This window comes from Aspergillus brunneoviolaceus (assembly GCF_003184695.1).
Source record: "Aspergillus brunneoviolaceus CBS 621.78 unplaced genomic scaffold BO95scaffold_71, whole genome shotgun sequence".
In the NCBI taxonomy this organism is placed as follows: Eukaryota; Fungi; Ascomycota; class Eurotiomycetes; order Eurotiales; family Aspergillaceae; genus Aspergillus; species Aspergillus brunneoviolaceus.
In genome coordinates, this window is record NW_020290801.1 from 145,455 (window position 1) to 172,431 (window position 26,977).

The following is a 26,977-nucleotide window of genomic DNA, read 5'->3' on the forward strand; positions in this document are numbered from 1 at the left end:
TATGGGCCAACTATATACACATAGAAAGCTGGGGGTGGGGGGCTGCAGAATTGAAGCACACAAGCACGCAAGCACAAGTATTGAATAAGTGGCTTTCAAGTGAGGTGGAGTGGAATAAAGAAGACAAAGCAACCCCGCTTGTGCCAGCCCGTGGTGCCGTATGTGTAGGTAGGGGAGAGAGAGAATTGAATGAATCAAATCCCACATACCTGTGAACGGGGTGATCCCAACTCATGTCAGCAACTTTGTGATCCCAGCAACCATTCAATTGCAAAGCTGCCAGGCAACCCTCTCGTAGATTTTTTCGAGATTTTTGCGAGTCGTCAGGAATGTTCGGGGAGAGGGGTTTCGGTAGGGATCGAAGTTGCCGACGAATGTGAAGTTGCCCGGGGGTCATAGAACTCGAGCTTTGCGTTGGGACCCCTCGAAGGACTGAGCGGACGGGAAAGGAGGATTTGACGGTCTAGCACATAGTAGTCGAATCGGGAGGAGAGGCAGGGAAATGAATCCCGGAAGCAGTTCTAGGGAGGAGAAAGAGGGAGAGGAGAGAGGAGGGGGTGGACAAAGGAGGATCGTAATGAGAGGAAAGGGAGGAGGGAAGGAGGGAGGGAAGGGTAGGAAGTGGTGGTGGTAGGTTAAGTGGTTGTTGTGAGAGGGGGAAGTAATTTAGTAGTAGGAAGAGTAAGAAGAGTAAGAAGAGAAAGAAGAGAAAGGTTCCAAGAATGGTAGAATAGAGCTTCTGCTGAACAAAAGGTGCTCCAACGGAATGTGTGTTCGTTTCCTTCAATTTGTCTCTTCTCTGGTCCTTGGTTCTTGAGGGAGGAGGTTCGGTTCGTCAGTCGGTAGGTAGTAGTAGTCCCTGCACCGGAGGCAATAGTCGTTGTTGTAGCAGCTGTGAACTGTAGTTATCACTAGGTAGTGACTACTGTATGTTCGTTCCCAAGGAGACAGTCAAGGAGGGCAGTGGTTCAAATAGGAAGGAAGTAATTGAATTGATTGAGAAAGGGAAGCAATTGAATTTTGTGTTTTCGTTTTCCTCTGTTTGTAATTTGGTAATAATTTGACAGTTTTTTTTTTTCTTGCCCTCTTTTTTTTTCTTTTTACATACATCCGCAGATCCACTGGGGAACCATTTTCAATGAAGGGGAAAAAAAAAGACTACGGAAGGATGAACCCCAGGACCGGTTCTGCTGCCATTTCATTCTCGTTCGATCGTGTCTCTACTATATGACACTTGAGCCTTTGAGCTGCTAGTCTTTCAGTCATCTTTCTCTATAGTACTTGCATCCGTCATCATCAATCGAGGGTCTTCCAACCAGCATGCTCCTTCCCGATCTTCCTCCACCCTCTATCCGGTAGTGGTAGAGATTCGGCATCTTGATGGAAAGATTATCTCTCGGCCGGCTCACTCGGGCAAGCTTGTGGTTAAACTATGCCATGAGGACAAGGAAGAGTGCAAGATATTGCAAGACTCGGCATCATAGACTGCTGAATAGACTCCGTTCGCAGTGCAAAGAGCAGAAGAACCAGTCGTGATATGAATCGGGCTCCATTAGCGATCGAGGTTCCGCGGGTTCATATACGGATTTCCGGGGCTGGCCCTGAACGATCAATGCACCACCCCCCGCTAGAACAATATCCGCCTCATTCATTCCCCAGACCGGCAACCTAGCAATAAAGAAGTAAAGAAAGAAGAATTCAAGAAGCTCATGGCCTCCCACAGATTACACGGACGAAGCTACAGCTCTAGGGGGTTCAAAGCGCCCGAGGAGGTTTTCCAGAACAAGGAACGACGGTCCAATTCCCGTGGATCGTCTTATCTCCTTCTCCCGCACGATCGCTGCTGGCAATTGTTGGCTGACTGGCTCAGCTGCTTTACTGGGAGCTGACACCTTCATCAATCCTTCTATTGAACACTTGAAGCACTCCCGACCTACATTTCACAAGTGACAGCATCGAGTCTCCATCTTTTCTGCCCATTTTCAGATTGATATATCTCCCGCTGAAGCTTTCTGCCGGCCTTGAGCCGCCGTCGATCGATCCCCAACCTGATCAACCCCCACCTCATCTCGGAGTCTGAGATCTCTCGACAAGGTTCGCTTTGATGAAGACTCCCTTCCCAGGTTGTTTTCGATCCAGCCTACATTAGGCGACGGGGTAAAGGGAGGGGGGGGTGGATGGAGCCTTGCAACCCGTTCCTGAACACTACGTACTAGACTAAACGACCCTCGAACGCCCTGGGGTTGTTTGATTGATTCGACTCGACTCGACTCGGCTGGACTAGACCACGAGCATCCTCGGGATTCTGTTTCGTTCAGCTCCATGTCCGACTGCGATTGTAGCAAAGTAAGTACCGGGGAGTTGGGGGCGCTGGAGCAACGAGCAGAGACGGCGCGAGCTCGAACTGTCCGAAATTAATTTCCTTTCCTCGGTTCGTCTTGGCCCTGAATCGGGGCAGCAATGACGACATGGTGGTCACTAAAGTCAGAGAAGTGGCCCTGATTATGCCAACTCCTGAACTTGGACAGCTAGGCCATTCTTGAGGCTAGCTAGCCTTTCGTCTCTCCGCTGCAGCTATCCACTCGGTCTCGGGTGAGGCGTGGTGACAGAAAATGTAGACACAATCATTCACTGCCTCAACTAACACAAAAGATACATAAGACACATACAAACGGGGGCACAAGCACGAACAAACAAAATGGATTTGCTCAATTTCAATCTGTGCATTTTATGTTCGGCAGACACTTTCAGCATTGAGAACTACGTACTAAGTACCTACCTAGGTAGTAGACATGCTCACCCCTCCAATCTGTCCAGGCCAGATCCGACCCGGATGTAATATAACCTCTTTGGGATAAGTGTCTCCCTCTCAGCGCGATCGGACGCCGCGTGAGTCGCCCCGACACCAATTAAGTCTAGACTAATCTCGGGCACAATCACGGACTGCCACAGTGATTTTGGGGATAACTTGCGCTGCACCGTCTGCCGCTGCAGCAACGACCGGTTGTGATCCTGGCGAGCCACCATTGGTCGGAAAGAGGGTTGGGGACCAGGCCCCGGCCCGGGAAAGGGGAGCCTATCCTAGGCAGAACAGTGGCACTCCGATGGTGGACTGGTCGAATTATTATGGTCTAGTTCAATGTTCTATCACCCATACACATACGGACTCACTCAGCACTAGGCATGTCCCTGCTCAGCTCTGATTGTCACCCCTCATCCAATCCATTATTGATTGGTCTTCACCGTGGTCGGCCTAAGGGGCAAAAGTTTTGGTGACTCTTGTCCTTTTCAGCTTCACCCATGACCAACTAATTTACCGTCCATCAATCGTTTAGCCGCTAGACCTGCACGCGAGCCATGGGACCTGCAGCAGTAGTTAAGACGCCCTGCCGTGTTACGCAGTTGGACAGACACAGCAAGTCCCTATCCTATTTAATAAATCCAGAGCCCCTGGCATGGTCTCGAATGCAGCGTGTGCGTTCAACCGCCCCTCCCAACGATCGATTCGGCTATATTAGAGTTGAAGGCATCAGCAAGGGAGTACTCCGTGCAGTACATACCTTTCCAGGATGGGAGCGCTCCAGGGCCCTAAACCTCATCGAAACACACACGAGCGGGCGGAATCAGACACAGCAAGTTCTGAGACAGGAGGGTCAAACAGATAACTACATTCTTGCCCTTGTCAGTTCAACTAGGATCTTGAAGTGCCCGATGAACCACCAACCCTTCTTCATCGTTTACAGGAACGTGGAGTAGCCGGATCTTTTCATGCAGGTAACAAAAGCTAAACATTCAGCGCGGTAATCAAGCATCGGTCGCTCCTTGTAGTCAGAAGTCGGGACGCTGTCGAGCAACATGCAGCTATCTTTAGCTTAAGGTATCGATATGCTCTTGCTCCATGGGGTAATCGGCTGGTTGCCCGGGGCCCTGAGTGATCTGTCACTTCGGGAGATCTATACGCTTGATGCAGTTCATCCACAGTATGTTCGGAGAACTATTGCAAAGTACGGAGTAGCAGGTTTACCACTAGGCAATAACTGCTGACAGAATAGTACTCAACAGCTTCGAATCAGGAGTTGTGGCCACCGATTGCTTTGACTTCCTTTCAGCTGATCTGTTCCATCAGATCGGGTTCATCTCTCCTATCAGTGGCTGTGAATGTTGCTCGGCTATTCTTGTCCGCAAGATGAGAGACAATGAAAGGCTCACATGGAGTGATCTAAATCCCAACATGTGCGACAGTGTGCTAAGTATCAAAGACATACTCGCGACCGCGTATTACACTGGTCCTTAGCTTGGTACTCTCAAACCTCCTTTAGTGCTGCAGAATCAGCCATAATGCCGTGGTAGAGGGTAGAGGCGATGATGTGCCTTCCATGTCAAAATTCACCAGTTGCCCGTCCCCGCAGTCTGGATGCCTTGAGATTCAGTCACCAGTAGCCTAGTGTCAGCCACAATTCCCTATTCACCGCCACATCTTCCTCCGACGCGGCCGATTTGTCCGCGGGGGCTTGAATGCTGTCCATCTTCTTTGGGCATCATAAACTTGAACTTGACCGAATGCGCAGTGTCTTGCGCCAGAACACCTCATTATGGACCCTTGAAAGACAAAGAACGAATAAAACAGCTTGTACTCCGTCACAATGGATGTGTCACTCTTTCACATCTACCCCTCGTCTTATAGTCGAACCCCATCCTGAATCCTGCGCTCGCTTATCTATCGAATCCTCCGTCCGCCGAATGAATTAAACAGCATTGCATCACCGATCGACCACTTGCGTCCGAGCATACAGCATATTAATTGACTCCTAGTCATTTCTCTCGCATTTCACCGCTATCTGTTCTGCGTCTGGTGACCTTGAGCATTCGTTCGCTCTCCTCCGGAGTTTCTCGTTCTGATCCAGCATGCCAGTCAACTCTCGATCCAAGAAAGGCCGACCCAAGCTCGCCAAGAGATTCGACAAACGCAAGAAAGCCGGTGTCGGCCTGGCAGCCAGTCCGGCATCGCCCCGGGGGATTCTAGCACAAGCACGGAGAAGGAGTCTTCAGAGGAAGCGCGATCGGGGCGATTTCGGAGTTGCTGCGAACACCACCAAATTCAAGGCGGCAGGGACTCAGCTCCGGGCAGCATGGCAGCCTTCTAAGTCAAGAAAGATACCGATTCTTCCGCCTTCTTCGGATGCTTTGGAAAAGGTGAGATTGCAGTAAATGTCCCTTTTCGTGAGGGGCGGGGAAGGAGGTTGCTGAGGGGAACTATAACTCCGTCGTCGAGAGTCCTCGACTCCGCCCTTGCATCTTGATCCTGCGGCTCCCGGCGCAGACACATAATGGGAAGGGTATAGATCGCTAACAATACGCCAACTCATCCAGAACTGCCTCCGTCAAGACCCGTGTCCCCAGAACTATACTTTCGTCCCCAAGGGCGATGTCTACATTACACGTCATTGCCGCAGTAAGACCAAAGAGGCTCGTCAGGTTGTCTATGTAGTCTATGTGAGTTGGCCCCTTTGCCCCCTCTCTGTTTTCCCCATGGCAACCACATGGTTACTAACACACCCTTAGGACGACAAAGGAAAGTCCACCATAGGCCTGCGTGTCCCGTCCGATATCTTCGAGTCCGTCCGCAGCTCCGCAGCGGAAACAGCCAAGTCTCGCGCTCAGGCCGTCCAGAGTCGAGATGAGCGAGACTCTCTTAAGGCCCGCCAGCTTCTTCGCACCCAGTTTCCTCTCATGCCGGAGAACGTGCTGGAGACAATTGTCAACCATGCCTTCTTGAAAGGTGCTGGCCGCGTAGGACGCGCCACCACCGTGTCGGACAAGCGCAAGGCCATCTTGGCTGCGGAAGCGCATATCCGTCACACACAGACTCCATACGATTCCCTTCTTCACTCGGGCCTGGCAAGGGAGGAAGCGCGCGAAGCGGTCTTCGGACTAGTCCGGGCCATTCGGGCTGCATGGGAGGGCGGTGATCCGGAGACGCTGAAGAAGGCCCTCGCGTTGCGTAATCGAGCAAAATGATGTCCATCCGCCGTCTTCTTGCCTTTTTGATTTCCTGGATTCCGCTGTGGGACTGTTCTCGGTCCGTTTCTGGTTCTTGCGTGCTCGACGAATGTGCTTTTCGGATCAACTCGTGCGTTTAGCATTAGACTTGGGAGAGGTCGCAACACCTCGCATAGATGATACCTCTAGTTGCCATTTTTGTTCCTTTTTGTGTCATTTCGGGCTATGGAGTTGGGGATGCACATGACGCTTTACGAGGGGTACACTGTGTGCTTGATTAGAATCTACTACAAGCTCAGGCTAATGATACTTCATTTTTGCATCATCAGCTTTACATCTTCATTATAAGAAAAAAAAAACATTTGTTCTAGAATTGTCTACATTAAAAATGAAACTTTGTACACCCAAGAATCGTAGCAAGAGTGTACAAGAATACAACTTAAAACGAAGTGAACAGGTCCGGTGAAGAAGGAGCAAAGAAACAGTCGACGGAAGCTTACAATGGCAGCTGCTTAAGGATTCTACTTCAACGCATCCTGCAGGAGCCAGGCGATGCGTGCAAGCACCGCGTCCTCGTCAACATCGAGCGGCACAACATCATCGTCACTGTAAATGATGGGATTCTCCTCGTCCTCGTTCTCACCGGCGCTCTCGGGATCATTACGATCATCACCAGAGCGTTCCGGCTCGCTAGGACAGCACTCCTCTGCTTCGTCAAAGGACTCCTCGTCGTCCGTCCACTCGGAATCAACCTCCTCTTCCTCCTCTTGCATCGGCAGCCCATCCTTCACGATCCGAGCCGACACCAGCCCTCTAGCGGCCGCGTACGAATAGCGTCCCGTGCTATCAATCTCTGCAATGATCTCCTCAATACCGGCGACCAAATTCTCCAGCACGTCAGCAGGCTCGTGGACAGTGGTCACCGCCACCACGAACTCCATCTTGACAGTGAAATCGTTCAGCACATCGAAGTCATCATCCTCACTGTCGACATCAGCGTGGACGCTAGACCCCTCGACACTCTTCTCATCACAAGCCGCATAGCCCTCCTCCTCCTCTTCCTCCTCCTCTTCCTCCTCCTCTTCCATTTCCTCATAATCATCACTCTCACTCTCACTCCCCTCAGAGTCCGAATCCGACTCAGAAGAAGAATTAAAAGGCGGGGGCTGATAGATCCTGAGCACCGGCATGGGAAGCTCGTATCCCGCGGTAATCAACGCGAGAAAGCGGCGCCGGAGCACCTCGCGCGCGGCGACGAAGTACCGGCGCTGCGCGAGGTCTGAGTCCCTGTTAGCTGTGATGATGAAGTTGAGAAATGAGACGGGCACGGTGACTTGCTCATCGCCCATCTCGGTTCGGTGCCAGAACATCCCCGCCTGGCGGAAACGCTCGCTGCGCTGTATCTGGCGTGGGGTTGGGGGAGACATGGTTGGATGTTGCTGCTATGGGTCACTTTTTGTGTTACTTGCAACTGTTTTGGACTGGGTTCCCTATCAGAAGACGGGGGGAGAGGGTGTGAGGGTGTGAGGGTTGAGGGCTTATTTATATTGTCTTTCAAATTTGGGAGGGATATATGGGGTTCATTACTGATTTCTTTTTCTTTGGGTTCCTTGGAACAGTGGAGTACATGGTGGAAGAGCTTAGAGGAGTACTTCTGTTATCTTGAAATCTTGCCTTATGTGCTGTGCGGTGAAGGTCTTTTTTGTTCTTGGAGGATTTAAGAGGAGATAATCTTTGGGTTTGTCATGGAGTTGGCTTGGGGGAATTGGATTTCTTGGTGATGTATGGGCATATTTCTCTCCTTGAACTGCTGATTCTTGGTTGCCATATCTTTGTAGAACAGATGATAGTAAATTAATCGAAGTACACCGGTTCTCAAGTCTTTGGGCGGTTCGCTTTGCGTACTGAGTGAGTGATGGTTCGAGATTGTCTGGACATGATAGCAACTGCACGCAATTAATTGAATCAGTTTTTTGGTGGGCTAATCCCGACTGGTTGCATGCACTGAGTCCCCAAGTGCTGTGTAGGTTCTTCTTGTACCGTTTGAGATAGCCAGCCTAATTTCGCATACAGGGATTTGAAGTCGGATCCATCTAGTCTTGATGGATCCATGAAGGACCACGGTGGTCTATACTTCTGCCCGTCGAGGACTAGACCGATCTACAACTCATCCCGATCGGGATTTCCCTTTAGGGCTAGCCCCCGCGCTCTAACTCAATCCAGCCAAGCAAAACGTGACGGTAACTTTCTGGAGCTCCGCATTCTTCATGACTTTAATCCCGCCCGGTCTCTCCAACTCCGCTTTATTTTTATTTGCAAAAGCAGCCATTGCAATGGAGGGCGCCGACGTGATTGAGTCGCCGCGCAAGCGCATCAAGACTGACAACCCGCCCACCACGGACGACGCTGTGCTTCCCCAGGCCGGCGGACCCGTTGCGGAGGAACCCGCCGCCGCGCCAGTCTCGGCCGATGATGCGCAGGCTCGAAGGGAGATCGAGGTTGGAATCACCGGCTATGTCAGTGCGGACAACGAAGGATTCTCCGGTATTCTGAAGAAGAGGTATGCTCTGTTCCCTTCATAACTTGTCTGGGGTCGTCACTAATTATATCTCTTCGCATCTAGATACACCGATTTCCTCGTGAACGAGATTGTGCCGTCCGGTGAAGTGCTGCATCTGCAGAATGTTCCCGTTCAGGAGAAGAAGCAGAATAAGGAGGAACAGTCCTCGGAGAAGCCAACCGCAAAGCCCCAGCCGGAGGACGGCGCCCAAGCTACAGCTGAGAAAGATGCAACGCCGACCGCCGAAATTCCCGCCCCCGAGTTCCAGATCAGCGATGAAGACAACGCGCTTCTCGAATCCCTTTTCGGCGAGGAACCCACACAGAAGATCCTGGCGCTGAACAAACGCGCTCTTGAGAACCCGAAGTCGAGGCCCAGCGACTTCAGCAAGATCGCTACCGTCGTGGTCACCGATCGCGATCTGCGGATCAAGATGCACCAAGCCATTCGTCGCATCTTCAACTCTCAGCTCGAGTCCCAGACCGACAGTGAGGGCATGATGAACATCTCCGTCGCCCCGAACCGGAACAACAAGAAGGCGCAGGGTGGACGCGGTAATGGCAACGGCGGGCCGCGTGTTCCGATCAACTGGGATGAATTGGGCGGCCCCTACCTGCACTTCACCATCTACAAGGAGAACAAAGATACCATGGAGATTCTGAATTTCATTGGACGCCAGCTCAAAGTGAACTCGAAGACCTTCCAATTCGCCGGTACCAAGGATCGACGCGGTGTGACGGTCCAGCGGGCGTGTGCGTACCGAGTGCAGGCCGAGCGGCTTGAGAAAATCAACCCTACTCTCCGTAACGCAGTCCTCGGTGATTTTGAGTATCGCAAGCATGGTCTCGATCTGGGTGATCTCAACGGCAACGAATTCGTGATCACCCTCCGCGACTGTGAGATTCCCGGAGTCGTCGACCTTCAGGACCGCGAAGCCGCCATCGCCAAGTCCACCGACCTTGTTAAGACTGCCCTACACAACCTCCGCGAACGAGGCTACTTCAACTACTTCGGTCTGCAACGCTTCGGAACCTACGCCACGCGCACGGACACCGTCGGCGTCAAGATGCTTCAAGGCGACTTCAAGGGCGCCTGCGACGCCATCCTCCATTACAGCCCGCACACCCTAGATGCCGCGCAACAGGGAGAAGCCGCCTCCGCTCTAATCAGCTCCGACGACCGCGCGCGCGCCGAAGCGATCCACCTCTACACGACCACCGCCAACGCCGGCAAGGCGCTTGAGAAACTGCCTCGCAAGTTCTCCGCCGAGGCCAACATCATGCGCCAACTGGGCCGCTCGAAGACCGACTACCTCGGCGCCCTCCAGGCTGTGCCCCGTAATCTGCGCCTGATGTACGTCCACGCCTACCAGTCGTTTGTGTGGAACTTCGCTGCCACCGAACGCTGGCGGTTGTACGGCGACAAGGTCGTCGAAGGCGACCTCGTCCTGATCCACGAACACACCGACAAGACCTCCTCGTCCGCCGCCAACGCCACCGGCGCTTCCGCAGCCGCGACTACCGAACCGGCCGACGAGACCGTTGACGCCGATGGCGAAGTCATCATCACGCCCCATGCAACCGGCGACAGCGCCTACGCGGCCGAGGGCATCACGCGCGCCCGCGCCCTTACCGCCGAGGAAGCCGCCAGCGGCAAATACAACATCTTCGACGTCGTGTTGACGCTTCCTGGATACGATGTGCTGTACCCGGCCAACGCCATGACGGATTTCTACAAGCAGTTCATGGGCAGTGAGCAAGGCGGTGGCCTCGATCCCTTCGATATGCGCCGGAAGTGGAAGGACGTGAGTCTCACGGGCGGATACCGCAAGCTGTTGAACCGCATGGGGCCGGACTATTCGGTCGATGTGAAGGTCTACGAGAGGGATGATGAGCAGTTCGTGGCGACCGATCTGGAAAGACTTCAGGGTCCGAGCAAGGATGGAGCTGATGCTGATGCTGCTCAGGAGCAGGGGGAGAGCAAACTCGCTGTGGTGCTCAAGTTCCAGCTTGGATCGAGCCAGTATGCAACCATGGCGTTGAGGGAGTTGACGAAGGGCAAGGTCAAGGCTTACACGCCTGATTATGGGAAAGGGCGGTAATTGTATAGATCTAAAAGTTTATTCGAGTGTATATATGCGCATTGGAAAATAGAGCGATTTATTGGAGGGCTAGATTCGAAATAGCAAATTTTTCCGCTGTAGGCATAGTGTGCATAGAGCCTTATCCCACGAAACTAAGCTCGAAGGAATTCAACCTTTCCGAGGTCAAGTGCAAGTGCCCGGTGCCTAGTGCTTCCCTCCTAATGCAGCCTTGGGTGGCTGTGTTGGCAGAAGGCAGCCGTGAAACACGGAGTCAAACAACAACAACAACAACAACAACAACAACAACAACAACAACAACAAATCAAGCTTACACCCTCTTTCTAAATCGTTGCTGTTCTCACCCAACTCCCATACGACACAACGCAGTGCACTGTACTTGGAATTTGACCCTTGTATCATAGACCTCGATCTCAACCTCAACTTCCATGTTGACGATTGAACGATAACCTCGCCCCGCAGAGGCCGTGCGATCACAACCGATTCAAAAGCAGCCGGGCTCCATAATCCAGGGCATATCAGGGCCACGCAATGCGCCGACGTCTCCAGACCCCCATCACTCCAAGCTAATGCGTCGATCAGGCTATTCAGTGGAGAACCCCATTCAGTCCTTCAACCATCCACAATCGACCTAAAATTCCCACGCGCTCATTGACACATGATTAAGGAGGCAAAGCATTCCTTTGTTGCCATTTATTCCATACGTCGACCGGTTCCCCCTCCATGGTTTCAACCCTAGCATGTGCCAGTTGTACAAGTACACTAGTAGTACATCTTCTTCCACTCCCAACATGCGTTCGGCGCCAATCATTCCGACTGGTGAGGAGGATGGAGAGGGGGGGGTTGGTTTATGGGGCTAACAATGCTGTTCGTTTCACCCTCGTGAGCGGGCAGGATACTATTCTTATTATTGCATTGCGCGTCGTTCATGGCATGTACCGGCGCTTTACGCCGTGCAAGCTGGTGGTGATTGGTAGGGGAGGCGGGCGCGGGCTGTACTTCCTTAGCCCTCAGAAGTTGGGCTCTAGGCTGGTGTACTATACCTCGTTCACTAAGAGGACGCTGCTGCGCCATGTCAGCTCTCTCTCTCTTTTTTTTCTTCTAGGCTGTTGTTTCCGACTTTCGTTTCTTCTTTTTATTTTTTTTTCTTTTGTGATTCTCTGATTCTTGCCCTTCCTTTTACTCGATATTATTGTAGAGACTTTCTATCCGGGCAATTTCTAGGTGCATAGTGTTCATTGTGGTGAGTATATGCTGGTTCTTTGTATTTTTCTTTGACCAGGTACAGTGTACTGACATAAGCATCTGAGCAGGAGGGCTCTTTTATTTCAGGGTCTCTTGATCTTTGTATGTTGATATGTCTGGCTTCAGACGCATGTTGAGACGTTAACTGTTGTTAGTCTGTGTGCACCGTCGACACTGACCTAGCATCTTGAGATCTCTACTTGCTTTCTTCGTGTTGGGTCTATATTGGAAATTCTCTCGGTGGTGCTATATAGTACTTATCGATCTGGCTTGGCGTATCTTATCGACATCGCTGGGCGATTCTGTTCGGTCAACAACGACAGGCGTGGATGGTTAGACCAGTCGATCACTGTCGCTGTCATGTCTGGAATGGGTAGTGGAAGCCAATGGTCAGGAGGAGGTGGCACAGGTGGATCTCAGGATGGCAGTCAAGGCAGTTGGGAAGGCACCGACAGCAGTGGCAGCAGCGGCAGCACATCCCAGGCCGGGGAAAATGCATCGCCCTCGGAGTCTATCGCCGCCAGCGCGACGACACCTACAGCAGCCGACTCTTTTCTCACAGCTACCCAGACCAGTAATCCATCACCCACAACATCAACAACCACGTCTTCCACGTCGACTTCCTCTGCTAGCAGCAGCAACGGCAGCAACGCCAAAACCCTCGCCATCGCCATCCCTGTTGCTGTCGCGGGCGCAGCCATCATTTTGAGCCTGCTATTCTTCCTCCTCCGACGGAGGCGCCGTCGTGTTCGAGGCCATGTCATCCCATCTACTTCTCAGATCGATGTAATAACCGTCCCTCGACAACCAATACTACCCCAACCGCAGCAGAACTTACCGAGATCGCAACCACCCCAAGCGACACCCTGGGGATTCACCAACGCTAGTACTCATAACATTCCCTTCACGGGACCTATACCATACGACACCTCGAACCACTCGAGCGACCACCTCGCTACAAGCCAGTCACGCAGCCTTGGTGCACCTGCTAGTCAGCACAGCCTAGCACCAGGGATCAACACCACGCTGGACCAGCCACCGCCATATTCCAGGCATCCGGAGCGTGCGGAGGCAGACATATCACCCGTGACGAGTACCGACGTTCCATCACGGCAAGTGTCGAGGCGCGAGCGGCCGACATCCCCGTTTGACCATCCCCTAGATGACACGGTCTCTGAGATTTCGAGATACAGTAGAGGGCCATCCCTGGTCCACCGCGCGAGTCTCGACGAGATCTCCTCTGTCTCGTCGATGGGTGATGATGAAAGGCGGCCAGCGATGCGTCATTGATTTTAAGGTGAGGGGCTTTGTTTTCGCTTTGGGATGTTCGAAATTTGGCGGGCGTTTGGGCTTTGATGGGGCAGTCCCTCGTCACCACAGCGGTATCCGGCCTATCCTCCTGGCCGACAACCTACATATACTTAATTCTGCATTTGCCTCGGACCACAGACGAACAATATGGGATGCGCAACGGTGTGGTATCTATACACACCACTGACATCAATTCATTAATTTTATCGATGTGATTGCGACACTATACCTAGGCGATCTCTCAATTCTACGCAGGACCAGGCCCCATCCTCCCCATGACGTATCGAGTGAGTTGGTCATGACAGCGACGTCCCTGCTGTGCAATCCTCATTGAGCCTAAGATCAAGTCTCAATACATCAACCGGGTCCCATAGCTCAGTTGGTTAGAGCGTAACGCTAATAACGTTAAAGTCGAGGGTTCGAGCCCCTCTGGGACCAGCTCTTTTTTGACTTTACTGGTTATCTTTTTATGGTATATGGTTCCGGTGGATTGTCGCTGCCTATCCCTGGGACTGATCCCTGGTACTGTGGAATTACTGCCGTATCCAAGGCAAACAAACAATGGACGTTCATCACCCAGAATAGAGATGATCAAATAGCTTTTTCTTTTGAGTAATTAACTACTCAGTACGCTATTAATGGAACATCCGGCGAAGCCGTCCATAGAATTTGCTTATACCTAAAATGAATCATTAGCATTTTTCCACTAACTTAACCGGGTAGTTGGCGGTGCACGAGAGGGTGCCACTCAGTATTACGGCACCTACAGGGCTTAGACCTGCGTCTACCCGCCAATGGGCCGGCTCCACCCTCCTCCATCCTCCACCCTGATGATATCACCACCGTCAGGGTCCGACTGTCGTGTGTGGCTGGTGACATCCTAATTCATCCTCCAAAGCCAATGATTGAGCTTCCAACTGCTGGACCTTGTGGGTAGGATTGTCGCAATGCGTTCATTTCCCCTCTTTACAGGGCCTATTCGGCCGCGGTTCAACGGGACATGGCCGCCACTGCATCCACTGATCATCCTACTGCCACACACACCCCCGTCCCCTGGGCCTGCTAACAATGCAATTCTGCTGCCTTCCGGGGCAGGCCCGTTGCAAATTCTTCTCCCCTCCCCCAGTATATCATCGCCTGTACCCCCTAAAACCCGTGGCATTTCAGCTCAAGAAGTCTCGAGACTTGTTCACTAGCTTCAAACACCAATCAATCCGCTCGGGCAATACACCACAGGCCAGTTGGTTGCCCTGACACAGGTTCATATACAATAAACAAACAAGCCTATTGTTTTTAAAGGACTAGAGCAGGAGCCATCGACTGCCAGCATGGGTGTTGGCGGTGTCATCCTCCGCTTCGCGAATCTCGCGATTCGCATCCTCCAGTTCCTCGATGCCGCAGTCATCCTCGGCATTTTCTCATACTTCCTCGCCGTCCTCGCCCGCCATGATCAGACGATCCCTCAATGGATGAAGGCCGTCGAAGGCCTATCGGGTGCAGCGACCCTCTACGGCATTCTCGGCATCCTTTTCACCTGCTGTCTGGGTGGAGTCACCTTCTTTGCTGCTGTGGCCGTCCTCCTCGATGTCTGCTTCATCGGGGCCATGATCGCCATCGCCATCATGACTCGCAAAGGCACCCAGAGCTGCTCCGGCAACGTCGACACGCCGCTGGGCTCCGGTGCCAGCAATACCGACGACGCCAACACTCACGTGCGTCTTGGGTATGCGTGCGTGCTGGAGAAGGCTTCATTTGCTGTCGCTATTATTGGAATGTGAGTCGCCCCACTCTTACCTCGAGCGTTATCGAGTGTAATATGTGTGTGTGCTAACATTGTATCCAATATAGCTTCCTATTCCTGATCTCCATCCTCTTCCAAGTTCTTCTCGCCCGTCACCACAAGCGCGAGAAGCGCTTCGGCCCCTCCCCCGCCAACGGGTACACATACGGCACCGGCACGCAACGCCGGGGCTTCTTCTGGCGTCGCAACAAGAACAACCCGGAGACCGCCAGTGCGGATGACATGCTCCCCACTCATCCGGCGCCCCGCGACGTTGAGCGAGGAACCTCTCCCACCGAGAAGACCAGCGGTACGGGTGGTCTGTTTACGCGCAACAAGCACACCGCGCCGGAGGCTGCAGCTCCTCCTGGCTACGGCTATGGCAATTCTGCTTACTCGGCTAACTACTAGACACTGCACTATCCTTCCATGCATTGTGTGGTCAATTCCGTATACTCTATGACGCAAGACCCGCAAAGGAGGAGGCACTAGTTGCTTCGTGGACGAATATGATGAGACAACGAATTCTTGGGAATGCCATTCAAACTACGTAGTATGGCGTCTCATGGGGATAAAACTCCCGGTTTGCTTCACGTTTGACTTGAGTGGATGACTGGGAATGACAGTATGAAACTCATTCTTTCATCTTACCAACCTTGACACCGTCAAGCACAATTTTGTATATCAATCTTTCTTAGGATTACTACCTATCTAATTTTTCTCTTATATATGTCTTATATGGCTCTTTCTTTAAGCTTCGTGTGTCTTTCCGAGCACTCCACTTGTACTCCAGGATTCTGATGTGTCGCGCGCACGCGTCCTCCCCCTGCTCGCGTTGTCCGCCTTCTGAAAACCGGAGCAAACAAGCCTTTTAAGAGTACACACTCCGGTTCCGCCCCACTTCTTCCACACACCTTTCTCCATTCCTTTTCTCCATCTCATAGGGCTCTTTGCTTTGCAACCCATCTATCGCAGTCATGCTACCTGACTTCTTGCAGAGCAGTTACGCCCGCTATAAAGCGGACACCAACACATTTGCAACATGGCTACTGGAGACAGCTAATCGATGCGGCTATCAACCGCCTACCCTCTCTGCTACCCTCCCCACCGCGACGAAAAGAGACAAACGCAAAGGCAAGAAGGGCGACTCTGACGCAGAGCCCGTTCAGTATAGTGCCACCACTAAAGATCTGCAAAAGTTCGCCGAGGTCGTGGCCGTTTCGGCTCTCCCAGTACCCAAGTCGGTCCTCGCCCTTGCGAAGCGCGCCATCAAGCTGAGAAAAGCGGTCACATCCTGGTTTTTGGGCCAGGGTGACTCTGCGACCAACAAGCGTCATGCCCATTTCATCACGGCGCTGGAGCAGATCTGCGAGACTCTGGAGTGGAAGACCAACCAGTCCTCAACGAAGCCGGACGCTAAGCAGCCTCAAGCCGATGACGTCGATGCCGACCAATTTCTAAACAGATTTGCGGTCCTCACGGTGGAGGAGCCCAAGGACACGGCGCCGTCGCAACCGAAGCCCACAGTGTCTAAGAAGCTCGTCAAGGTTACCGTCAATGAAGAAGAGGACGAGGACGAGGACGCAGCGGACTCGTACCTGGGCCAGCTGTTCTTCAAGACCCTTTGCTTGCTGCAGGATCTGGACAACATGCGCAAGTTCATTTCCATCACCTGGGCGGAGTATCACGAGAAGAAGATCGACCTCATGAATGCCGCTGTCGTGACGGACAGTGCTTTGCAACTTGCCTAAGATCTGGTCAAGGAGGTGGAGGCGGACTGGCGCACCTCTCTGTCCGGGCGGAAGGGGGATGTCCAGACTGTGGTCTACAATCTTGCTGCTCTCTCGCGCGGCATCTTTGCACCGCCGTCCATGGAGGTTGGCCTGCCCTACAACGAGAACCTGGCGAATACCGCTGAGTGGTGCTATTTGCCAACAAAGATCCTGCTTGAGTCTTTCTCAAACGTGCTTCAGGCGAATCACCAGCCAGTCTTCAGAATGGGCCACTTCGGCATTTATGATCCGAAAGCGGACAGAGGGCGGATGTCTCTGGGCCAAAAGTTCAACGAAGACAAGATCATCCTTCTCTCGATATTGCCAGAGTTTTGCATGTTCAATACGTTCGGCATCCACTTGCCTGCGGAGGATTCAATCACTCGGGGCCTGGTTGAGTTCGCTAAGACCAAGAAGGTGAGTCTGTGGCTCTGTTTCGCCGCCCAGGTCTTCCTCGACGTTCACCATGCAATGCGACACAGCACTCTGGGCGCATTTGGAGATCTCCGCATGTCCGGACTTCGCATCCAGAAGACCATCGATGATTACCTGCAACTATCTAAGACGCACCCTCAGCCCAAGTTCTGGCCTAAGGAGGGTGATGAGGAGATTCGGAGCATCAGTTCAACCGTGGACGCATGGATCAAAGGAGATGTGTTCTTCAATGTTCGAGCCTTGTCTAAACTGGACAGGGTTGGCACTCCGCCCGAGAAGCATGCGCTCTTCTCGCAGCACGCTCTCCTCTGCGGCTTGGTCCTGTTCCACCTCAATATTCGAATGCAGCGTGTGGGCCAGGAGCTTGTCACCCGGTGGTACGACGTTCAACAGCTGGCCTTCTTGCACAACCTTGTCATAAATGGTGCCATGCATAAAGACCTGAGGTGGCCCGACATGGATGCATTTGTCAAGATCCATGGCGAGTCTCATATTTTCGTGGGTGCACGGCCCAAGAACGCCAGCGAATCTCTGAATAGGCTTGAGCTGGCCACCGGCATCTCGTCCGCAACCCATTTCGCCCGCAATTCGCGGGGCAGCGGACCATTCCATAAGCCCGATGGCAAGAACGCTCGCATGCTCAAGCCCACCACTACCGTCGCGAACTTGTTTTTTACTCAGTATGTTAGTGGTGGTGGTCCTGGCGAGGATGTCGGGATCGTGCACATCGACAGCATCCTGGACGAGCTTGCCCAAAAGTCGAAGCTTGAATCGTCCTCCAGCAAGAAGGAGCTCCAGCAGCGAGCCAACCCGGAATTGATGCTCACCCGACAGTGGTCGAATTCCCACATCATCGACACCCTGCAGCTGCTCGCCTTCCTGAAGACCAAACTCTTCGAAGAGGAGACGATGATCCTGTACAACTACTTCGGCATGCACAAACGCTCCCTCGAGCTCCTGCGCCTGATCCGCAGCAAGGAGCACCACAAGTTCGTCCAGTACTTCACCGAAGGATACATGCCCGACGAGTCCTTCATCTCCAACATCGTCCTCCTCATCCATCACGTTGCGTGCGGCTCGGCCCAGTCGGCGCGTGCCATGGGACTGAGATCCGGCGACGGGCAGGAGCTGGTGAGTCGCATCCGTCATGAGCGCGGGCGACGTCATGCGGGACTACCTGAAGAAGAATGGGGATGTGGCCTGCAAGGAGCTGCGGGTGTTCTGCAAGAACAAGAAGCCCATCCAGGATGATTCGGCATACGATGCGGGCGATTCGGACGCGCTGATAGGTTACTGGTTCAGCCTGGAGGATGTGCTGGGCCCCAAGGGGATGGCCTCGCTGATGACGGGGATTCCGGTGGCCTAGGCTGATCGATCTGAAGCTGTACTCGTAATATCTTCAATAGCTTCCTGCTATTGTATCATATCTAACGGGACTATTTTTCCACTCGAGGATTATTTTTTTCCCAAAATAATAATATAGTTCTATGGGAGACATTCTCTTAAGGGGTCATTTAGCGCCTGCAGTGTAATTTATCGTGGTGTTGTACTAGATCTGCTGTGATCTATCGGCGATCCTTCCGGGATGCAGGAACCGCGGCGCCGAACCATGCTTAGTGCCCGTGACTAGTGCCCTGCCTAAGGCTTCTCTCGTCTAGCCTGGAGCCCCGGCCTCGACATCTTTTCTTCCTTGACTCTCTGTTGCATCATACCCTCTGTATTTCGTCCCGATTAAATCCCTGCGCAACAACGATGATGATGATGATGCTGCATGGGATCCCCGCCCAACAGACCTGTTTTGCCTAGATTTCTTTGTCTTTTTTTGTTTGACGATGCGCCTGAGGACCTGTCTCACTTAGAGCCTTGGAATTCTATTTTTCTTAGAATTCCTGCCCTGCTAGATGTATTGGCGGGGGTCTGCTTCGCCCAGGCAGTGGAGGATCGATCGCGCTCTCCAATATGCCGGACGCGGCCAGGAATCTGGCTCTGGCTCCTCCCGCCAGGTTCGCCACCCCTCATCAGCGGCGAATTTGCTTTTCGCAATTACACAATCGCAGAGATCCTACCGCTCCCTAGGCTTTATTGCTGGCAGGCGCCTCTTGTCGTACTCAAGCAGACCTGCCACACCTTCCCTGTCTCCTACCTCCCCGTCACGCATTGTGACCCCATCCATTGTCGCAACCTTTACCCCGTCTCGCCCATTATCCGGAGCTGCGAGTGAGCTTCTCGAGTCTCCGGCTGCTGACGAAATGGCCGCCGCCACTGAGATAAAACCCAACGGCGCAGGCGGCAGTCTGCCTGACGGCGCGGAGAAACCGGGCATCAAAGCTGAAGTTGGGTCCATTGAGACGAGCGATGCTGGCACTGTGGCGTCTGCTGCCCCCTTGGATCCGGAGTCGGATGAAGATGTCCCCGTTGAAGCGGAAGAGCTGCAAGACGCGTTGTCGCGGCCTCCGCCCGTCCACAGCAGCTACCTGCCCCTCCCCTGGAAAGGGCGATTGGGCTATGTGAGTTCGCTCTCCGGCGTGTGTCTGTCGTCTGTCCTCTAACATGATTTTCGTAGGCTTGTTTGAACACGTACCTGCGGTACTCGAACCCGCCTGTCTTCTGCTCTCGAACCTGCCGCATCGCCTCCATTTTGGAGAATCGGCATCCTCTCCTGGACCCCACGCAACCCCCCCATCCGACGAAAAATCGCCCGGACCGCGATCAGCCGGCTGATGTGGCACGCGGGCAGGCGTATGTCGAGGCTCTAGGGCTCACGAACGCGAAGGATCTTCTCAAGATCATCCGCTGGAATGACAAGTATGGGATCAGGTTCATGCGGCTGAGCAGTGAGATGTTCCCGTTTGCGAGTCACAAGGAGTATGGCTACAAGCTGGCGCCGTTTGCCTCGGAAGCGCTGGCCGAGGTCGGTCGACTCGTCGCCGAGCTGGGTCATCGCGTGACCACCCACCCGGGCCAGTTCACCCAACTCGGCTCGCCGAATGACGGCGTGGTGGAGAACTCTCTGCGGGACTTGGATTATCACTCTGAAATGCTGCAGTTGCTTCGACTGCCCCCGCAGCAGGACCGCGATGCAGTCATGATCCTGCACATGGGCGGTGTCTTCGGTGATAAGCAGGCTACTCTCGACCGGTTTCGAGAGAACTACCAGGCTTTGCCGCAGGATGTCAAGAACCGACTTGTGCTCGAGAACGACGACGTCAGCTGGTCGGTGCACGATCTCTTGCCCATCTGCGAGGAGTTGAACATCCCTCTTGTTCTGGACTTTCACCATCACAACATCATCTTCGACGCGACACAAGTCCGCGAGGGGACGCAGGATATTATCGGTCTGTATGACCGGATCAAAGCGACCTGGACGCGGAAGAACATCACCCAGAAGATGCATTACTCCGAGCCCACCGCGGCCGCCATCACTAACCGACAGCGTCGAAAGCACAGCGACCGTGTGTCCACCCTTCCTCCGTGCGATCCGACCATGGATCTCATGATCGAAGCCAAGGACAAAGAGCAGGCCGTGTTCGAGCTGATGAGGACTTTCAAGCTACCAGGCTATGAGCTCTTCAACGACATGCTACCTTACATGCGCACGGACGAGAACAAACCATTCAAGCCTCCGAGGAAGACGAAGAAGAAGGAGGGATTTGTCGATCTCGAAGGTCAAGTCCCCCCTGAACGGACAGTTCCGGAAGAGGAGGTCGGCATGGGCGGACCCCAGCGAAGAGTGTACTGGCCGCCCGGCATGGAGGAATGGCTACGACCGAAGAAGGTCGTTCGCAAAGTCCCTCAGAGCCCACGGAAGACACCGGTCTCGAAGAAGACGAAGGACGCCGCCAATGCCGACTCACCGTTGCCGAAAGGCGAGCCGGAAGCCAACGGCGAAGAGAACGGGGCGCCGGTCACACCAGCCTCCAAGGCCACGCGGCGGGTCCAGCGGACCCCCAGTGTCAAAAAGCCGACATCCAGGAAACGGAAGGCTTCGCCCATCGCTTCCACGCCGTCTGCTTCGGACGTGGACATGGAAAACCCCGATGTCCCGGAGCCACCGGAGCTTACCCGCACGAAGGGGGCTGGGGTCCGCCGTAGTAGGCGGGCGAAGACGGTGAATTATACCGAGGACCCTGATTCGGCTTGATGTCCGTCAGGTCGTCTAGCTACGGCGTAAAGTCTGTTGGGCGCCTGCAGCTGCAGCTGCAGATTAACCGTGCACGAGAACAGCCGTGCATTAGGCATGCGGACATGCACCTCCGAGATGCGGAAGATTTATGGAGTTCTTGACGAGCATCTGAGTTTTGCTTCCTCCTGCCCAGCGGTGGGGTTATGTCGCACAGCAGGGGTAGAGGTACTGGTTTTTCAGTTGCCGGTTGATCGGACCTCGCAGCGTCCTGTGAACAGTCACTGGGTGGTTATACGCTATCTAGTATGGCTCGATCATAGAAAGAGTGTACAGTAGTATATATAAGGATCAGCTAGAGATTTGCTTAATGGTAATGTGACGATTTACCTACGAGGTTACTCCAGAGTCTAGACAAAGCCATCGATAGTAGGGAAATGATAGAGATGTTCCCAATCGGGCCAAGTGTGTGTGTCTCCACCGCGGGTTTCTTCCGGCCGTCAGCTTGACGTTGCGGTGCGCTTCGAGGCCCTCGCCCTGTTTTACCCCCTTCAGACGCTCAATTCTGAGACTTGTGACCTAGATCATGTCTTGATTTCTCTTGCTGAATTTCCGCAGTCTGTACTTTACAGCTGCTAGTCCTTCGTTCATGTCAAATCTCGATGATTATCAAAGAGATGCAACCACCTTGACAAGATCTCTCTAGACACTCGCTGCTTATCCCCGAGGAAGTTCGTCGTTCGTCATCGCCTCCACACAAAACGAGCCCAGCCCCCAGCCCCATCAACTTTCAAACCTCCAACCCACCCTCCAGCGATTCAACTCCATTCTTCCGTCCTTCATCACATCCACACAACCCAAGCGATACCGCACTTACACCCAATAAACCATCTTGAAAAGAGAAGAGCAAAAAACCGTGGCTCCCAAATTTCTCCCTCGCTCCTCCTCCTCCTCCTTATCCTCCCGCCGGCGCGCGCCCCCGCCCCCTACACCCACCACCACACCCACCACCAAACGACCCCTCCCCTTCCTCCTCCGTCGCAATCGCCCTCTCCTCGCCCCTCCACCGTTACAATCCTCCGCCCGCAACCCTCTTCGACCCAAAACCCGCCTCTGGACCCTCCTCTTAGGCCCGCACTCGCTCCGCCGCGCCCAGCTCCGCCTCTGGAGTCTCCGCCACGAAACCCTCCCGGCGCTCCGGCACCGCGCCCAGGCCCGCGTCTACCGGGCGATCGTCAGGCGTCAGGCCCGCAAGCTTGCGCAGGTTCGGTTCGGTGATTCACGGGGTGGTGGCGGCGGTGGGGTTCTAGGGTATTTGTTGGGTGGTAGGAGTAGGCGGGGACGGGTGTCTGCTTCTGCGTCTACGGCTACGGCTACGGCTGCGACGGGTGCGACAGCTGCAACGACCATGTCACAATACGAGCCCACCACCTCCTCCTCCTATGGGGGGGGCGGCGCCCCTCGCGGCGCGCGCCGCAAGAAGGTCTACGATTACCTCAAGGCGGCGAACGAGCTGCGGCAGACGTATGCGGCGCAGTGGGCGGCGCAGTTGAATGGGCAGGGCGGGCCGCAGCAGCGGGATTACGGTGATGCGTACTACACGGGCGATGCGCCGGGGGCGTTTCCGGATGTGGAGATTGCGCGGTCTGGGTTGGAGGAGATGGTGATTTTTCCGAGTTATGGGCGGCGGATTGTGAGGGATGATGCTAGAGCCAGAGGTGGAGAGGCGAGGGGGGCAGGCGATGATGAGGGTGATGTTGTGGGCGGTGATGACCCGTGGGCGAGGCGGAGGGGCTCGAATGCGACGATTGATGAGTATCGTGGTCTCGACACAGACCAAAATACGGTGGCCGGGTTTGATGACTATGTGGAGAAGAATGCGGTCGTCTCGGTGGATGTGCGCGGTTGGCTCTATGCGCCGCATCGCGGGCCGATGACGCGGAAGCATCGGTTGATGGTTGCTTTGGCGAGGAAGTTGAGTGGTGTGCCTGCTCCGGTGAATAATGCGGGGGCTGGATCGGGGGGGAATCTGGGGGATGAATCGGGGGGGAAGACGGATCGGCGGGAGGAGGAGCTGATCGATACGGAGGCTCAGTCTATTATCAAGGGGGCGGAGGGGCGTGCGGATTCGGCGTGGAAGGAGACTGCGTTGGGGGGCGATCGAGGCGACAGAGATAATAATCCCGGGGTGGTCCCGGGGCGGCTGCCGCAACGGACGGGGACCTCGTCGAGTTTGGCGAGTACCGCGACAACGACGACGACGCAGATGACCAAGGACGAGCTCTCGATGGCCAATGCGCATCTGATGGAGCGGTTGCGTCCGTTTCTCACAAACCCCGTCACGGATATGCCGGTGACCGTTTTCTTCTTCGACGAGACCCGGAGTCAGTCGAGGAGTATCATGACGGATGTATCCGGCCATTTCAGGATGCGCGCCGCTCTGCCCTTCGTCCCGACCCATATCCGCGTCCTCGCCTCGGAGAATCTGTCGGTCGTGAAGGAAGTGCAGATCATCGAGCCCTCCGGGATCAGTTTGATCAGTGATATCGACGATACGGTGAAGCACTCGGCCATCGCGAGCGGCGCAAAGGAGATCTTCCGGAATACCTTCGTCCGCGAATTGGCCGATTTGACGATCGAGGGCGTGGCGGACTGGTACAACCAGCTGGCGAAGATGGGGGTGGATTTCCATTATGTCTCGAACGCCCCGTGGCAGCTCTACCCGCTCCTGGAGCGGTATTTCAAGCAAGTCGGCTTGCCTCCGGGCTCGATTCATCTCAAGCAGTACAGTGGGATGCTCCAGGGCATCTTTGAGCCCACGGCGGAGCGGAAGAAAGGCAACCTCGAGCAGATCCTGAAGGACTTCCCTTCGCGGAAGTTCATCCTGGTCGGCGACAGCGGCGAGGCGGATCTGGAGGTCTATACTGATATCGTCCTGGCCAATCCAGGCAGGATCCTGGGCATATTCATCCGAGACGTCACCACAACGCATAAGAAGGAATTCTTCGAGAAGTCCGTAGACTATCTGGAACACAGAGTGTCGGCGAGTCGCAGCGATCCCCAGCTTGTCGACGACTCCGATGCAGCCCCCAAACGGCCGGCGCTCCCGCCTCGACGGCCTCTCGCATCATCGGCCACTAACCCATCTGCAGATGCCGTCAGCCTGGACAATGGAGACCTGATTGATCTTCGTGATGACGACGAGCGGGAAGCCTCATCCCGGGATCGGAAGACTCCCTCGGTGTCTCCCGCCGGACGGACACCCCCGGCTAAACCATCGAAGCCTTCCTCTCTCCGCTCGAATTCAACGAACACCGATATGTCGGTGGGGGAGTCGATCAAGCGGAAGCCCGTGCCTCCCCTACCACCACGTCTGTCCTCCACCAAGCCCGAGGTCTCGCCGGACCGGACCGCAGCCGTGGAAAACACGAGGCAGCAACTACGCACGCGGCCGAAGACCGCCGGTCTCGACCGGGAGATGGGAGATGCAAAGGTTACCCGCTCGAAGCAACCTCCGCCTCCGCCTCCGCCTCGTCGAGCCAACACCCTGGCGTCCGTCGAAAGCTCCGGCTCATCCCAGCAGTCCACAGCCAACCGTCCCACCCCGCCTCAAAAGCCACCGCAGCAGCAGCAGCAATCCTACCCCGCCGCAGCAGCCTCCGCAGCGTTGCAGTACGCCTCCGAACGTCTAAACTGGTCCGCCTCCCCGGCCAACATCCTCCGCTCCACGCAGTCGAACTCCTCACTTAATCGAACCAACACCGGCGGTGCCACGGACCGGACTGGGGGTTCCGAGAACCCGCCGCCTGCCGCGCCGCTGCCGAATAAACGGGAAGAAATGTGGCGGCGGCGGTGGGAGCGCGCGCAGGAGCTGCTCGAGACCCGCGATGTGGTGCTGGGGAGTTGGCGGGTCGGCCGGGATGCGCAGGATGTGAGTGTGTGGTTGGTGGAGGAGGCGATGAAGGAGGTGAGGGGGGTGAAGAAGGGTGATCGGTAGATTTTAACTACCATTCTTCCTTGTTACTGGTAATGGGGCTATGGGGTTTACGAGACTACCTAGTTGCCTACTTCAAGGCTAGATACCACTACTTGCGTTGTACATACATAGCATCTCATCCGATCAGATCACGATTGCATTCCAGGGGCATATGGCATATTTAGTACCCCCCCACCTACAACCACCCTCTGCCCAGCAAACTGAACAAAAAAAAACAACCCAGCCCAACGCTGTCTGTCTTCCTACAGCTCACCTCGCATAGGATCGATCCACTAGCAAAAACAGAGAGAAGGCATGGATGGACATGCAAAAAGATGGTCCCAGAGGGGCTCGAACCCTCGACTTTAACGTTATTAGCGTTACGCTCTAACCAACTGAGCTATGGGACCCGGTTGCTGTGATGGACGCTGGAATTAATGCTCTAAAGACCATTGGTAATCAGTGATCGTAAAAAGCCGGGTATTATATGTATCTGTTCGTGAGATCTGCGGAGGTTGTGGTGTTGTTGGAGGGGGGCGTTGGGGATGCTTGTATTCCGTATGTTGAGCTGGTGCTTGCCGGTGAGCGGGGCCCTTCCGAAGTCAGTAGAATAGTGGCGTGTACCTTTAACCTTAGCTGGGAATGATTTCTGCGTTGGTGGAGGTTACAGTATGTGCAAGCCATTGGACCAGTTAGGTGTTGATGTCGGATTCCGGTGGTCGTCTGCGGGGGTACCTTAGGTACAAGGCTAGCCGCTGCAGTTGATGGGGCGCGATGTCTCCGTTTCTTGTAGGACGGGTGACTGGTGTGGTGTTGTGTTGTGGTATTGATGCGGTTGGCGAGGAGGGGATACAGATCTCGATGGGCATATCCTTCAAGACGGGTATGAGTCGGGTCGGGAACAGCTTGCGTCTGAAGACTCCATGGAATTACTTCTGGCTAGGCTAACAAAATGGGAAGGGGGGAATGGCGCCTACGTGGTGATGCCGTGGTGATATAGTCTAGTATGTCCCAAACTCAATTCATTTCACTTAGAGTTTGCTGATAAGATTGACTTGGGCGGTGGACCCGGTCAGCCACAAACCTTGCTAGCATGACGCTGCGAAGTGTCGAGTGAGTTACTGTTGTAAGATAGCAGCGGCAAGCGGCCCATTTTGATATACAAAAAAAAAATAAAAAAAAAAAACTGCCAACCATCTGTGGGGTGTGGATGTAATACCGGACCTGGCACTCGATAGGACCTGCATCGTGGAGTCTCGGTTCATCGGTCAACCTCCTTCATCTGTGTCTTCCCATTCTCGGGCCTCTATCTCGACTTTCCAATGAGGTCCAGTGGCAAAGACAGAATGCATGGGGACAAAAAGATGGTCCCAGAGGGGCTCGAACCCTCGACTTTAACGTTATTAGCGTTACGCTCTAACCAACTGAGCTATGGGACCCCACTTGTTGATTCGGCCGAGGATAGAATGTTATAATCTCCTAGCCAATACTGCCGTAGGCTAACCGTATGCGGCGGATTGACTGGCTTGACTTGTTCAGGCTCAGGATTGACTAGTCATTTATGTGGTCGATCCATGTAGCTCTCCCGTTCTGTAAGCTCTGGACTTCGGTGGAGAATCGCTGGCTCTGGAAGGCTTTCGTTCGACCCGCGGGTAGTGTAATTTCATATATATCCCG

At 54.2% G+C, this 26,977-nt stretch overlaps 9 protein-coding genes and 3 non-coding genes across 12 annotated transcripts; 9 read left to right on the forward strand and 3 right to left on the reverse strand.

Annotated features, from left to right (window-relative positions):
- The first annotated feature begins 4,560 nt into the window (after positions 1-4,560).
- BO95DRAFT_446451 (DUF2293 domain-containing protein) lies at positions 4,561-6,303 on the forward strand. The gene is made up of 3 exons (XM_025587386.1): positions 4,561-5,193; positions 5,371-5,493; positions 5,563-6,303. Exons 1-3 carry the CDS (start codon positions 4,906-4,908, stop codon positions 6,016-6,018), a joined length of 867 nt encoding a protein of 288 aa, XP_025438520.1. The 5' UTR covers positions 4,561-4,905; the 3' UTR covers positions 6,019-6,303.
- Positions 6,304-6,521: 218 nt separating this feature from the next.
- On the reverse strand, positions 6,522-7,427 carry BO95DRAFT_435311 (uncharacterized protein; the record flags this gene model as incomplete). Its single annotated transcript, XM_025585179.1, has 1 exon — positions 6,522-7,427. One exon carries the CDS (start codon positions 7,425-7,427, stop codon positions 6,522-6,524), a length of 906 nt encoding a protein of 301 aa, XP_025438521.1.
- Positions 7,428-8,331: 904 nt separating this feature from the next.
- BO95DRAFT_421611 (pseudouridine synthase PUS7) lies at positions 8,332-10,728 on the forward strand (the record flags this gene model as incomplete). Its single annotated transcript, XM_025584569.1, has 2 exons — positions 8,332-8,560; positions 8,624-10,728. Coding segments are annotated over 2 exons (2,267 nt in total), but the record flags the coding sequence as incomplete, so codon positions are not given.
- Positions 10,729-11,224: 496 nt separating this feature from the next.
- Positions 11,225-12,081, forward strand: BO95DRAFT_253362 (uncharacterized protein). The gene is made up of 2 exons (XM_025581454.1): positions 11,225-11,904; positions 11,975-12,081. Exon 1 carries the CDS (start codon positions 11,385-11,387, stop codon positions 11,823-11,825), a length of 441 nt encoding a protein of 146 aa, XP_025438523.1. The 5' UTR covers positions 11,225-11,384; the 3' UTR covers positions 11,826-11,904; positions 11,975-12,081.
- BO95DRAFT_253343 (uncharacterized protein) lies at positions 12,047-13,381 on the forward strand. The gene has a single exon (XM_025581453.1). It carries the CDS (start codon positions 12,267-12,269, stop codon positions 13,194-13,196), a length of 930 nt encoding a protein of 309 aa, XP_025438524.1. The 5' UTR covers positions 12,047-12,266; the 3' UTR covers positions 13,197-13,381.
- Positions 13,382-13,581: 200 nt separating this feature from the next.
- Positions 13,582-13,655, forward strand: BO95DRAFT_t257. Its single transcript has one exon. It is a non-coding gene; the product is annotated as a tRNA-Ile (tRNA).
- Positions 13,656-14,079: 424 nt separating this feature from the next.
- Positions 14,080-15,736, forward strand: BO95DRAFT_446454 (uncharacterized protein). Its single transcript, XM_025587387.1, has 2 exons — positions 14,080-14,991; positions 15,066-15,736. Exons 1-2 carry the CDS (start codon positions 14,546-14,548, stop codon positions 15,406-15,408), a joined length of 789 nt encoding a protein of 262 aa, XP_025438525.1. The 5' UTR covers positions 14,080-14,545; the 3' UTR covers positions 15,409-15,736.
- A 238-nt stretch (positions 15,737-15,974) lies between these two features.
- Positions 15,975-18,570, forward strand: BO95DRAFT_467333 (uncharacterized protein; the record flags this gene model as incomplete). Its single annotated transcript, XM_025589283.1, has 3 exons — positions 15,975-16,718; positions 16,761-18,335; positions 18,391-18,570. The coding sequence occupies 3 exons, from the start codon at positions 15,975-15,977 to the stop codon at positions 18,568-18,570; spliced, it is 2,499 nt and encodes an 832-aa protein (XP_025438526.1).
- Positions 18,571-19,453: 883 nt separating this feature from the next.
- On the forward strand, positions 19,454-21,345 carry BO95DRAFT_371829 (UV-endonuclease UVE-1; the record flags this gene model as incomplete). Its single annotated transcript, XM_025582975.1, has 2 exons — positions 19,454-19,711; positions 19,768-21,345. The coding sequence occupies 2 exons, from the start codon at positions 19,454-19,456 to the stop codon at positions 21,343-21,345; spliced, it is 1,836 nt and encodes a 611-aa protein (XP_025438527.1).
- Positions 21,346-23,384: 2,039 nt separating this feature from the next.
- Positions 23,385-25,456, forward strand: BO95DRAFT_446456 (phosphatidate phosphatase App1 family protein). The gene has a single exon (XM_025587388.1). The coding sequence runs from the start codon at positions 23,591-23,593 to the stop codon at positions 25,319-25,321; it is 1,731 nt and encodes a 576-aa protein (XP_025438528.1). The 5' UTR covers positions 23,385-23,590; the 3' UTR covers positions 25,322-25,456.
- Positions 25,457-25,636: 180 nt separating this feature from the next.
- Positions 25,637-25,710, reverse strand: BO95DRAFT_t262. The gene has a single exon. It is a non-coding gene; the product is annotated as a tRNA-Ile (tRNA).
- A 955-nt stretch (positions 25,711-26,665) lies between these two features.
- Positions 26,666-26,739, reverse strand: BO95DRAFT_t261. Its single transcript has one exon. It is a non-coding gene; the product is annotated as a tRNA-Ile (tRNA).
- Between the last annotated feature and the right edge of the window lie 238 nt (positions 26,740-26,977).